The sequence below is a fragment of the Oreochromis niloticus genome, linkage group LG2 (assembly GCF_001858045.2).
Source record: "Oreochromis niloticus isolate F11D_XX linkage group LG2, O_niloticus_UMD_NMBU, whole genome shotgun sequence".
Taxonomy (NCBI): domain Eukaryota; kingdom Metazoa; phylum Chordata; class Actinopteri; order Cichliformes; family Cichlidae; genus Oreochromis; species Oreochromis niloticus.
Window position 1 is genome coordinate 1,175,382 of NC_031966.2, and position 10,486 is coordinate 1,185,867.

At 38.1% G+C, this 10,486-nt stretch overlaps 1 protein-coding gene and 1 long non-coding RNA gene across 6 annotated transcripts; both read right to left on the bottom strand.

Moving 5' to 3' along the window:
- Positions 1 to 1,354: 1,354 nt before the first annotated feature.
- On the bottom strand, positions 1,355 to 7,232 carry LOC102075982 (uncharacterized). Of its 5 annotated transcripts, none has more exons than XR_002057025.2 (6): positions 6,363 to 7,232; positions 3,850 to 3,886; positions 3,722 to 3,769; positions 3,472 to 3,618; positions 2,615 to 2,716; positions 1,355 to 2,496 (listed from the first exon to the last, which is right to left on the bottom strand). XR_002057025.2 is itself a non-coding variant. In XM_025909279.1 (5 exons), the coding sequence occupies exons 3-5, from the start codon at positions 3,565 to 3,567 to the stop codon at positions 2,191 to 2,193; spliced, it is 504 nt and encodes a 167-aa protein (XP_025765064.1). In that variant the 5' UTR covers positions 3,568 to 3,618; positions 3,827 to 3,886; positions 6,363 to 7,232; the 3' UTR covers positions 1,355 to 2,190. The 5 variants fall into 5 exon arrangements, 3 of the variants coding, with proteins under 3 accessions (XP_025765064.1, XP_025765062.1, XP_019202975.1); XR_003221105.1 differs by having other exon boundaries at positions 3,722 to 3,772; XM_025909279.1 differs by lacking the exon at positions 3,722 to 3,769 and having other exon boundaries at positions 3,827 to 3,886.
- Positions 7,233 to 8,172: 940 nt separating this feature from the next.
- On the bottom strand, positions 8,173 to 9,438 carry LOC112847539 (uncharacterized). Its single transcript, XR_003221128.1, has 2 exons — positions 9,142 to 9,438; positions 8,173 to 8,514 (listed from the first exon to the last, which is right to left on the bottom strand). It is a non-coding gene; the product is annotated as an uncharacterized LOC112847539 (long non-coding RNA).
- Between the last annotated feature and the right edge of the window lie 1,048 nt (positions 9,439 to 10,486).

The following is a 10,486-nucleotide window of genomic DNA, read 5'->3' on the forward strand; positions in this document are numbered from 1 at the left end:
CATTAGGCAGGCAGGGAATGAAAGAGGGAAAAGGCACAGGGAACGATGAAGATTAAAGAGGATATAAAGTGAAGAAAAGAGAAAATGTATGTGACACATTCCCGTTACAGGCAGATGATTCAAGACTTCACCTGCCTTCTTATTTTCTCAACAGAAAAGAATTTAGAATTTTTAAAGTAAGGACAAGACATTATTGATTTCTCTAGTGAAAAAGGCTTTCTAGAACAGACTCTGAAAGGAAACAGGAAGTATAAAGTGAGCAATAAACAAAGAACCAGAGCAGCATGGTAAAACACACACAGATGCAAATGAAAGGGGTAATTATAGAGCATGAACATTTACTGCAGGGTTGTGGAAATGTGTGCTGCCAAATGTATAGAAAGAGGAGTAACCATCTGCAGCAATGTAGCAATGTATCAATGTTTCTCCTTGTCATACTGAAAAAAGATGAAAAATTAGTGTTTGTAAAGTTTATCCTTTTTGGACACATCCAAACCCAAGCTGTGTTTAAACTGGGGTGGCTGTAGCTCAAGAGGCGGAGCAGGTCATCAGCTGATTCGAAGGTTGGTGGTTCGATCTCTGGCTTGCTTGGTCCGCATGCCAAATATCCTTGGGCAAGATACTAACCCCAAGTTGCTCTCTGATGCATCCATGGGAGTACGAATGTGTGTGATGGTACTTAGTAAGTACTGAAAAGCATGGAAGACAGTGAATGTTGTATAGAGCGCTCTGGGAGAGTAGAAAAGCATTATACAAGAATCGGTCCATTTACCAAATTAAGAGCAATGTGTCATCGCGCTGGTTGCATCTGACACAAAGTCAGAGGATGAAGGAGGGCTGCACAAAAAGGGTTACAAGGTCTTGTAATCAAAATCTTTCATTGACTTGAACGGTTGAATGAAGGTTATTATTGCAGTCATGTAGCCATTGTCATCCCACACTGTAAAAACTGTGACTAGAGGTTACTTAAAAAACCTATGGCAACAAAGTGACACTTAAAATAATTAAGTAGATTTTAATTTCAAAAGATTTATGTAAAATGTAGAGAAAATGTTAATTAAATTCAAATAGAAAACAAAAGTAGATATTAATAGAATTAAGCTGTAAATATGTGTTGGATTTAGGGACAAAATCTCAAACTGAAGGTTAAAATTGCCCAACTTTAACAAAAAAAATAATTGATATGAAATAAATCTCTGAGAAAAATTACTTTGAATTTACTAACTATCTGGCAAAGATTTAGTAAAAACTTCCTAAAATATCCATTACAAAGAAATGAAGATTTTTTTTTTTCAGTAAAACTCAAATTGGATTCAATAATTTTCCAAATAAACCTTATAAATAATGACTGAATAATAAGAGAAAATAAAAAGAATTTAACTTATTTTCTGAGTAAAATGAATCAATTTCACAAAGAAAACATCAAAGCAGTAATTTGTTTTATTGTGGAAAATAAAAATGGTAATTTATAATATAACATTTTTCTTTTTCTATACACTGAATTCTTATCAACAATCTTCTGATCTCCTAAATACATTCCCCTGTTGTAAATTTGTTTTAGTGTGATAAACAGTTTATCACACTATCACACTGTGTACAGAGCAACAGCAACATAAAGAAACTACATGAATGTAAACCAGTTTTGTAAAAAAGAAATGAATCGTTAGATTAGACTGTAATATCAACATGAACCTGAAATCTGAATATTCTTTATTCTGTTTCCTTTATCTCTGTTACTTATTTATGATTGACTAACAAAAACTTAAAAACAATTGAATCACTCAATATAACTGTAGAACAAAGGTTTATCACTCATGTACATGGTATATCAATAATGTAAATCAACCTTTTATCCCAATTTGGATGTTTAACCTGAGAAAATCTAAGACACATGTAAGAGGAAGTAACATTTCTACAGCTACAGGACTGCAATTCTGTTAAATTTTAAAGTTGTTTTAAACTAATGTTTTATATTAACATACACTATAAACAAAGAAAAGCTTCACTAGTGATTCCTCCAATTTGTTGCCTTTCAAACAGAACATTCCTACGAAACTTGTAGGTAATAAAAAACAAACATTAAAATAAAGAGCACAAATACAGCCTGACACATTGCAGGTCTGAAAAGATAGCTGCATCTAACAAAGACAAACCAAAAGTTTTCAGTGAGCTTACTTCCCTTGTCCTTGTTTAAGCCATTAACTTATTCTTGAGGCTGTTCACTTTTGGTGAGAGCTTAGCACAATCCAGTTCAAGGAAAAGTTTCTGGAATACTTCCAAGGTGTACTTTAGCTCTTTGGGATAGGCAAGATCGACTGCATATGTCAATCCAACAAGCATTGCACATGCTCTTGGAAAATTACCCAGAGCAGGCATAACTCTCACACCCTCCAGCACAATGCCAATGTCATCCTCCTCAGATCCAACAGCCTTGATTTTGTAGATTTTCATCCTCTGTTCAGAAAGATCTTGTGACACACTATCCCCATCAGCATCCTGAAACAACAAAAACATGTTTTTTTTCTGACTGTAATTGCACACATGAAATATTTCCCACTTTGACTAACACATATGAATAACAAAAACAGAAACATTTTTCTATTTCAACACTTACACTGTACTCTTTGATCAGTTGATCAATGGACTCCCCAAGGTACACCATCAAGCACTGAATGACCAGATTTCTGGTTATGTTATTGCTAGGATTGCTTGGTGACTGAAAATGACAAGAAATCCAAAAGTTACCATCATATATGTGACCATTTATTAAAACAAACTGAAAATGACAAGAAATCCAAAAGTTACCATCATATATGTGACCATTTATTAAGACAAACTGTGAGAATTGTCAGTTTTAATATAAACTGTTAAAATATCAAATCATGATCATATGGAACATTATGTGGGATAATTAGCTGATGTTAATGCACATGCGTGGATGCTGACAGACAGTCAACACAAGGGTATTGTCAACATTATATAGGTAAAGACAATTCCGAGCTGACATTCTTCAGGTTGCATGATTTTAGTCATTTGCAACTGTGTGCTTGCCTTGAAGCTTTTAACTAAATTAAATTTATGACTAATATCTCCAAGTTTTTGTGTCTGAAATCTTTAAATGAATCTTTTTAGTAAATTAATTTAATTTAGTCATTTAGTTTTTAATTTAATTTAGTTACTGTTGGTAAGAAAGAGTTTTTCCTTCTTAGGACAAAACAAAAACCCAGCAATACCAGTACTTGTGTGAGTATTTTTACTAAGAACAGACGTGTATTTATAATACAGCTAAAACATGAAAACCATAAGTGTGTTGTTAATTATATCAATGTTCCAACATTTCCTGACGTCCTCTTGCACTGACAAAAACATGCAAAAAAGTTAGTTGCGCTATGCACCATGCAAATGAGTCTTGAAATTTGACAACAAAATTCTTTAAATAAAATTCCAAGCTGAAATGTCTGTTGAAAATACCTTGGCTATGATAGCCTGCAACTTCAATCCCATGGCTCCCCCCTTGGAATGGAAAAGGGCCAACAGTTTGGGAGTGTATTCATCCAGCATGGACATGAATTTGGGTTCAAGGTGTACCAGGGTGATCCTGTAGAACTCATCCTGCAGCTGAATGACAAATAAAACATGATACAGCCTCAAATTATTTGAAACTTGAAACATTACATAAAAATCAAAACAGAAGCCTACCCAAAATGAATTTGGAACTCACATGAGATGCCTCAAATAAAGCTGGCCATCTGACTTTGATGTTTTTCTGCTGCTTCAATTTCAAAACCATTAGTTTAATTTAATACAACATGGTATCACAACTTACTTTATAATGCACAGTCTACATACCGATCAGCTGGATTTAAGTTGAGGGATCTTCCAATACCTCAAAGGAAAGCAACATTATCATTAATAGCAGTCTCCAAAATAAAAAAAAAATTACACAAACACACGCAGATTGTTAAAGACATATTTAAATTAATGCTAAAATTTTGAAGGTGAGGTACATATATAATACAAGGAAACTCTTTATTAGATTAAAAAGGGGATAAGCCCTGGTGTCTGTAGCAATTTGGTGACAGATCACAACATGAAATAACTCCCCCCCCCATATATATAAGTCTAGATGTCTAGATCACAGATTTGTTATACAGTGATAGGTAAAGTAATAAAATCTCTGACTAAAGATGTTTAAGATAATTCTTCCACCTTTTTTCAAAATTGCAAATGTGAGCACTTGATATGCAGTCATTCCAATAGATTAACACTTTTTAAAACATATAAGGATGTTTACTGTTATTTTGTAATAATGATTCTACAAATTTTCTGGTGAGATATTTACTCTTAACAGTAAATATAAACTCACTGACACTGGCTTAACGCCTCTAAACGAACACAAAACGTTAGAGCACTTGTGCAAATATGTGAAGTCTTGACAAATCGAGCAGATATTTGAAGTTTACACAGCACCATTCTTGCACTAAAATATCTTAAAAGTTTATTTTGCGACCCAGAAAGAGTAATATTTTAAACTCCGCCACTCTGTGTTCCCCCGCCACTGCCTCCTTTGAGTTTTGGATGAAATTGATTCTGGGATATTGCATTTCCTCATTTCGAGCTGATTGGAGACCAAAACATCCAATCAGATTTTTTTTTGCATCCAAGTCTGTGATTGGCTGGTTTTGTGGCACTAATATAACGGTGTACAGAAATAGTTGAACGAAGAGGGGCAGAAATGTTGAGAGCGCAAGCCAAATTCATGGACTGCATCCTCCTGAGGCCGCATTTGTAGGCCGATTACGTCACAGCGTCGCAACGAAGGCTGTCCAAATTCGTAGACTCCTCCGAATGCAGCCGACAAATGTGTCCTCCTTTTCCCTGAATTTGAAGGATGGGTCGGGTGTATCCTTCGTGGCCCACCATATCCCAGAATTCATAGCGCGGCCCAGCCAAACTCCAGTTTCCAACAATGGCGGCCGCTACTACGTTTTTAAAATTACTCTTACTAATGTTTCTGGGTCACAAAATAAACTTTTAACATATTTTCAAGCGAGAAAGTAGCTGTGTAAACATCAAATATCTGCTCGGTTTATCAAGATATCGCATATTTGCAAAAGTGCTTCGACGTTTTCGGAGACGTTTGCTACCCACCAGCTCGATAGCTAGCCAGGAGCTCGAGGGTCCCTGAAGCTGCCGAGAACGGCACAACTCCCGGCACATCATTTTCAGATCACCGCGGACTTTCGCTACTCGGGTTAAACGTAATATATAAGTCACTTAGACAACCTAAAAATGTTATTGTTAGGCTTTTTTCTGTGTTTTGTTTGTTCCTGAGTAAATCGGTTTGGCTTCGATTAGATAAAATAAAACTTTATTTTCCTCCTTGGTTTTTACACAGCTGACTAAGCGTCAAACAGAAAACTGATTAAACAGGAGTATGAGGCGGTCGAGAATTTATGCCAGTGTCCTGTTATATTTTACATAGCAAGGAGCAGACGGCCGAATTTATTAAACTCCACCGATACAGCGGTGACGCTAATCAGAAGGCTAGACCGTCCAATTTCACAGCCGTTTACTTCCGGCCTACCCAACCTTCTGAGGACCCGGACCACGTAGACCACGAAGGCCGGGTCCTCAGGAGGACCGTTGCGAGTAAGCGCAAATGCAAAAACTGAGCAAACGGGGCTGCTATGTGTGTGTGTGGATAATAGCAAACACTGAAATACATTTTTTGCACGCAGCAATGAATTTTGTTCACTCAAATTTAGCTTTTCTTCGCTCAAAATAAATTTCTCCTCAAAATGCAACACTTACACCTGCAATTTCTTTTACGTGCGCTCAGAATAGTGGCACAAAAATAACACCATAAAGTCACGGGGCTCCGACAGCATGACGCGAAAAAAACAGTTATGTCGTTGGACTGAGCCACTTAAGCTTCATTAACCACAACTGAAAACCACTGCGTCGAGACAAAAGCTTCGCAAAACTGACTGTGGCTGACAAAATCCGGCACAAATGATTTTAACTAAATCGCTTACCACTGAGCGCAAAACTTTTCATGAACTTTTAAAAGCGGATGAAAGACGTTAAAACTCATCGGAATTTATCGTTGATATATTTTTTAATACGGTAAAACATGTGTTTAGTTAAAGCTGTTCAGTAACACAGTCGTGAAGGCTTGGAAAGTGACCTTGTGCTAGCAGTCCACTAACTGCCATTTGTGTAAAAATACGATACTAACATTACAGTGATCATTTTTAATCTAATTTTGACATATCATACTGTTTAAAACCTTTACTCAAAACCGATATACGTTATTGTTTAAACCGTGTCCTATATCCGAACAAATTAAGAAGTCTTACCTCTGACAAAATGGAGATCGTCCGCTCATGAAGCGTGTGTGTCCTGCACGTGGCACAAAGGATTATGGGCGGAAGTGTACAATGATTAAAATGAAAATGCTTTCATCAGTTGAATCTATTAGATTTCCTAATTTTTCTAGGTACTCATACATTTTTTTAAAATCTACTCAACAAACCATTGCTTAATTTACCCCAAACGAAAGTGTGTAAATTTAAATAACTGAACATCTCAAACACGTTGAATTTTGCTTAGATTTAATTAAAACGACACATACATGTTTTTACTAAGTAATAGTTACTATTACTTTCCTAATAGATACTAATTAACCCGAATCACAGTTTTTACAGTGCAGACTCATGTCTGCTATTCTTCTTCATACTTGTGCATGAGGAGATAGCTGTCAACATACACAATTCCCCTGCTTTAATGACAGTTTTTCAATATTACAGACTGTTACTTAGATTAAAGAAGGGAACGTATGTATTACAACACCTAGCAAGATACTCACAGTTGTCTAAGGAGCTTGGAAAGAAAACCGTCTGGACTTCTTTAAGTTGCTTGAAGACGTTTCATCCGAGAAGCTTCTTCAGTTCTAAGGGTCAAATGGTGGAGAGTCCCAGATTTAAACCCAGTGGGAGTTTCCCCCCAAAGACGGATAGAGCATGATGTCACGGGGGTGGGCGTGGAAAGGATTTTGGCCTGATCCACCATTTTTGGGGTCAAAACAAAGTGCAAGCGAAAAAGGAGCGAAGGCACACACAACAGCCATGGTTCGTACTTGCTGTGTGGTCGGCTGCAATGTTCGATCGCACGACCGGCAAGAGAATAAGCTTGAAAATGGTTTATCTTTTCATTCTTTCCCAACCTGGAAGCAATATCAGGCAGCTCGTGTATCGGATGTTACCAAACAAAGGCGTCTAGCCTGGATAGCAGCTGTGAGACGAGCTGATATCCAGCTCTCTTCCATCTCCAAATATCTGTTGGTGCTCCAGACATTTTCATTCCGGTAAGTTCTAAATATGTTCATATCACTCTTTATAGCCTATTAGTTTTATTTTCGATGCACTCTGTGGTCATAGCAAATTAGAACAAACATCCTACTGAGTGATTTTGCAGAACTATCTTCTATTTATAGAGTTGCTAATTATTTGGCATTATTGCAGCAAACCAGCCTATGAAATGGATGAAACACATCGTGACTGGGTTCCAGCGCTACACAAGGGACCTGCTTCAAACATACCACCATGCCAATCAGATTACTTCTTCCATGTGAGGGTGAAGAGGTGACCCTTCTAGATAAGATGGTGAAGGTTTGCTGTGTTTGGTGAACAGTGTGGTAGTAAAACCAGGGAAAAATGAAACTTGCTCCTGTTAAATATTCTTAAGTCTTGTGCTGTTTAAATAGGGGTAATTTTTCAGAAGATAAAGTAAATTAAGTAGTGTTAGTAGTGGGTGATATCATGTAAACACTGTCATGATTTTGTGTAAACATTTCGTCATTTGTAAACTATAAATGACATGGATTCTACATTGTAACTGATGTGATGTTCTATAAAGTGGTTTTAATTTAAAAAAAAGAGGCAAAAATTAGTTTGTTTCATTATTCAACTTTTGAACAGTGGTACTCAGTCAGTACATATTCAGTAAATGCAAATTATTTACATGGCAGTGCACTTCAGGCATAAATCTAGACCCCTAGATAAAACATTATGTGTCATTCCCACGACCCACAGCTTTACTGTGTTCCAGCAAAGTATCCAATAGCAGTGACAACTCCTCCACAGTAGCAGGTGGGATTTTTCTTTTTTGAGGACGGCTCCTTTTACCTTTCAATACAGATGGTCTGTTTATATTTTGATCAAGAGCCTTTTTTTGGGCAGCTGAAGAGGAGAAGTCTATCTTATGGCCAACCTCTGGCTGTATCTTGGTCATATTACCCAGCAAAACCCAGTATGCAGGTTCATCTGTAACAGTCCTTGTGCCACAGATCCACAAAGTTGCTTCTACATTACACAGAAGAGCAGCGACATGGGTGCAGGTCTCCACGACTCCGGCCATACAGGTGCAGTGGGCAGCTTCAACCTTCCCTGTGATGCTCACAATGACCTATGGCTGCAATGCTGGTTCATTCAGTCTTTGAGAGTGCAGTACCTGAAACACACACAAAGTTCATTTAATGACAAGAACTAATGAGCCAAGGCCGACACCAATGTGTTTTATCTACTTTATCATAAATGTAACAAAGTGTTTAGAAAGTTAGCACATACATGTAATTTTTCATTTTTTTTTGCATCCATCTATAGAACGCTGCATTTTATATTCTAAATCAGCCTGTTCTCTCTCAGAAACCTGCCTGCAGAAAATGAACCTAAAGTATGTAATGCAAGGATGTAATCACTTTAGAGATGGAGAAAGCATAAAGTGACAATTATGAATCACTTAATATGATAAGGAGATTCTGCAGGTCATTAATCAATGTATAAAACTAAAGATGTATTTTTAGTGACACAGGATACAAATATGGAAGCAAGATGTATAATTAGAGTTATTTATAATAAATATGAATAAATTATTGCAATTTCTTTAACCATAAAGAATAACAAAATTCTTCAGGACAATATGACATCAATGCATTGAACTCACTATGTTATCCCTCTAACAGAGCCTCCACATGTTCTCACTGTAATTTCCCCCGCATGAATGAATTTATGCTGCACTAATCTGAATGTTCGGAGGGAAATCAAACGCATTTCACTCGCAATACTCAAGCTGACTTACCTTTGTTTGAATGACGACTTGTACGCGCTGACTCCAAAGAGAAGGTATGAAAATATGTCAGGCTACGTCAATAGCGGTTGGTCTTCAGGGTTTCTACTCCACGGCCGTATTTCATACGGGTCCACATTTCCAATGCACGCTATTTCTGCAAGTACCGCTGCTTCGCCTCTGGACGCAATCGGTCTCTATACAGTCCATTCTCTTTTGAGCTGCTTTTAAACATCTTTCTTGTCGTCGTTGTTCCAACACAGTGTGTTTGTTTTGATTCGTAGACCCCGAAAATGGCGCCGCGGTCCCACAATGCATTGCAGCATGACGTCAACTCCAAAGCCCTATAAAGGACCCCCTGATGATCCTCTACCTAATCACATGACCCAAGTTGTGAAAACGGGTGTGGGTCACAATCAGCCAGTGTTTCGGGTGAGCTCATTGTGAAACCTAACCCCACCCTATCATGTGATTTTTTGAGGTCAGATGGCCCAGGATGTGAGTGGGCGTTAAGGCATCTGGGAAGGATCTCAAAACTGGATTATAGATGTCAGACAGTTGGTGTCGTAAAACCATCGCCTCTGTTCATAGATGGTCGTTCACAGTGGACGTAAATGGCTTCTTTCAGTCCTCTTTCAAACCATCTGTCCTCTCTGTCCAAAATGTGAACGTTGGCATCCTCAAAAAGCGACCTTTGACCTTTAGATGCAGATGTACAGCCGAGTCTTGTCCCGTGGAGGTGGCTCTTCTATGTTGTGCCATGCGCTTGTGAAGTGGCTGTTTAGTCTCTCCAATGTAGAGGTCTGGGCATTCCTCGCTGCACTGTACAGCATACACCACATTCTTATGTTTGTGTTTTGGAGTTTTGACTTTCAGGTGAACCAGTTTTTGTCTGAGTGTGTTGCTGGGTCTGAAATGCACTTGGATGTCGTGCTTGGAGAAAACTCTCCTGAGTTTCTCTGATACACCGGCTACCAAGGGCGTAGATTTGGCATGGACGAAAGGGACATGTCCCCACCAATATCCAGCGATTATTGAATTGTCCCCACCAATAATTTGATGTCTTCGAGTAAAGAAAAACAAAACTGGTAGAAAGAAAAAAAAACGATCTGTCAACGACTCATTCACCTAGCGGTGCAGAAAGAGTTAAATTACGTTCTCTACTGGAGTCCTACCTCATGTGACAAATATGGCCAATGTGATTGGCTGTGCCTTTCAGGCAGCTCTGTTTAGGGCTGTATCCCAATTCAGGGTCTGCAGCCTTAAAGTACGCAGCCTTAACGGTCCTCAAGGGCCGCGTACTCAAAGACCGCTAAGGCCGGAAGTGTGAGGCTTGTAGGCTTGTGAAATGGGACAG